The sequence below is a fragment of the Pygoscelis adeliae genome, unplaced genomic scaffold (assembly GCF_000699105.1).
Source record: "Pygoscelis adeliae isolate BGI_AS28 unplaced genomic scaffold, ASM69910v1 Scaffold399, whole genome shotgun sequence".
Lineage (NCBI taxonomy): Eukaryota > Metazoa > Chordata > Aves > Sphenisciformes > Spheniscidae > Pygoscelis > Pygoscelis adeliae.
The window spans coordinates 1044544-1046470 of NW_008825609.1; the positions used below are offsets into that span (position 1 = coordinate 1044544).

The 1927-nt window shown below is 50.9% G+C and overlaps 1 protein-coding gene across 1 annotated transcript in view; it reads right to left on the reverse strand.

Annotated features, from left to right (window-relative positions):
* TMPRSS6 (transmembrane protease, serine 6) overlaps positions 1-1927 on the reverse strand; it is a 19036-nt gene that overhangs the window by 11572 nt on the left and 5537 nt on the right. The window contains exons 6-8 of the mRNA XM_009332659.1: positions 1344-1548; positions 856-992; positions 166-278 (exon numbers count right to left, since the gene is read on the reverse strand). Of these exons, the coding sequence (XP_009330934.1) occupies positions 166-278; positions 856-992; positions 1344-1548 (455 nt within the window). The remainder of the gene's footprint in view (positions 1-165; positions 279-855; positions 993-1343; positions 1549-1927) is intronic.

A 1927-nucleotide genomic window follows, 5' to 3' on the forward strand; every position in this document is an offset into this window, starting at 1 on the left:
TCTTTCCCCTTCAGAAACACACATTATGTGGAGGCTAGGCAGCTTTCCTCTGCTTGTTTCTCATGATGGTCTGACTGAGACCACTGTCTGTACTCCCCCCTAATGTGGGGAGTGCAGTGTGGGTTTCAGGGACGGGGTGGATGCTCTTGTGGAGCTGGCTCTTACCGTCATGTGCCAGGTGCACTGCGTGTTGGGTGAGTAGTAACTGGGGTAGTGTGGAGTGCCGATCTTCCCCTGCTGCTCCAGGCCTTCCCGCAGGGTTATATTCACTTCACAGGCTGTAAATGCAGACATTCAAAGCCCTGCTACCTGTCAGCTCAACCTCAGCCTGGGGATGCCATGTACTCATCCCATTGTAGGAGGGGAGAAAAGGGGCTCTAAGACCTGATGCTAAAGGTAACTGGGATGTTCCACCATCACCCCTCAAAGGGCCATTTCCACCTGGCAAGACTTTTAGCCTCCTCCTCTTGTTCAGAGAAGGGTAATGGTAATGTATATTGCTGCTTTAGACTCTTATATTGAATTGACATTCATCTGCAAGTGCATCTGGATGTGATGTCCAGGCCACATCTGGTCTGTCCATGCATGAGAGCTTGGGCTTGCTCCTGAAGTATCATGATCACTCAGGCTCTGCTTGCCAGACCCCGGACTGTAAAGACTTGAGCCAGATGCTAACGTATGAGTCCAGGTGAGGAAGCAACATCTAACCTGCTTTTTACTGACCATCTCTACCCTTGCAATCTAGAGTGAATTCTGCCCCTCATGGGGATGGAACACCTCTAGGAGTGGTGATGTTGTAGGAGACAACCTGTCTCCTTCCTGTATCTATGCCCCTCCTCCTCCAGCCTTTCTCACCTTTGAGGGGCACCGCCTGCGCTGAGAGGATGAAGGGGTCATAGTAGCTGTACATGGCTTTCTTCCACACAATGGACATGACAGGGCCTGATGAAAGGACTTCCACAACAGGCTCCTGCCGGCTGCAGCCGTAGATCCTGAGGGGAAAGAGATTTGGGATGGGAGTGAAACAAGCAACAAACGAAAGAGAAGAACAAGAAAGAGAGACAATGGAGGTCTACGTTATCCACAGCACATGCCTGCTGTGAGGCACTAACTGAATCAAATAAAGGGCCAGCAGAGAGACAGCTCGTGCTGCTGTAATCTCTCAGACTGCACGGCTGGCTGTGTGACATCCCACATCAGTGACTTCAGCTGATCAGCGAGAGGCAGGTTCTGCATCAAAGAGAATTTCCTCTGATGTAGTCTAACACCTTCCCCTGCTGTGGTGTGTCGTGCCATCCTGCCCGGCTTCCCCGCCGTGCTCACCCTGCTCAGGAGCTACCTACGAGGTGATGAGGTGTTTCTCCAGGGGCCCAGCTGCGTCATACATAGCCAGGCGGTCCCTGCAGTCTGGGAGAGTCCACTCCAGGTGTAGCTTGATCATGTAGCCCTTGAGGCTGTGGAGGTGCCAAAGACAACTGGAGGCCAGGTAATCAGGGCCCTCCAGCCTTAGGACGTCATCCTCCTGGACATAGCTGTACCTGTAGCAACCTGAATCCAGGGGAAAGATACAGGGATTTAAACCTCAGGGTGATGTAAACGGAAGCAAGGGGAACTTAGGAATTATTGTAATGGAGATTAAGATATAGGATTGTTACTTGGGATATCAATCTGAGCCCTATTTCGAGGTAGGGGTGACTCATCCCAGTGATCTCGGTTTACTTTTAAATATGTTGCAGTGGCACCAGTCCCCTCGTACCAGTGCCCCAGTTTCTCTCTATAAGAACTGTCCCCTCTCCCTTGGTAGAGCCAATACTGCCTCAGGCTTTAAATATCAGCAAAACACAGTTATCTTCCACTGGCTTAGTTTTCTTTTTCACCTCTTTCTCCTCTTACCCCCATATTCTTCCTGGCTTTACATCCCCTCATC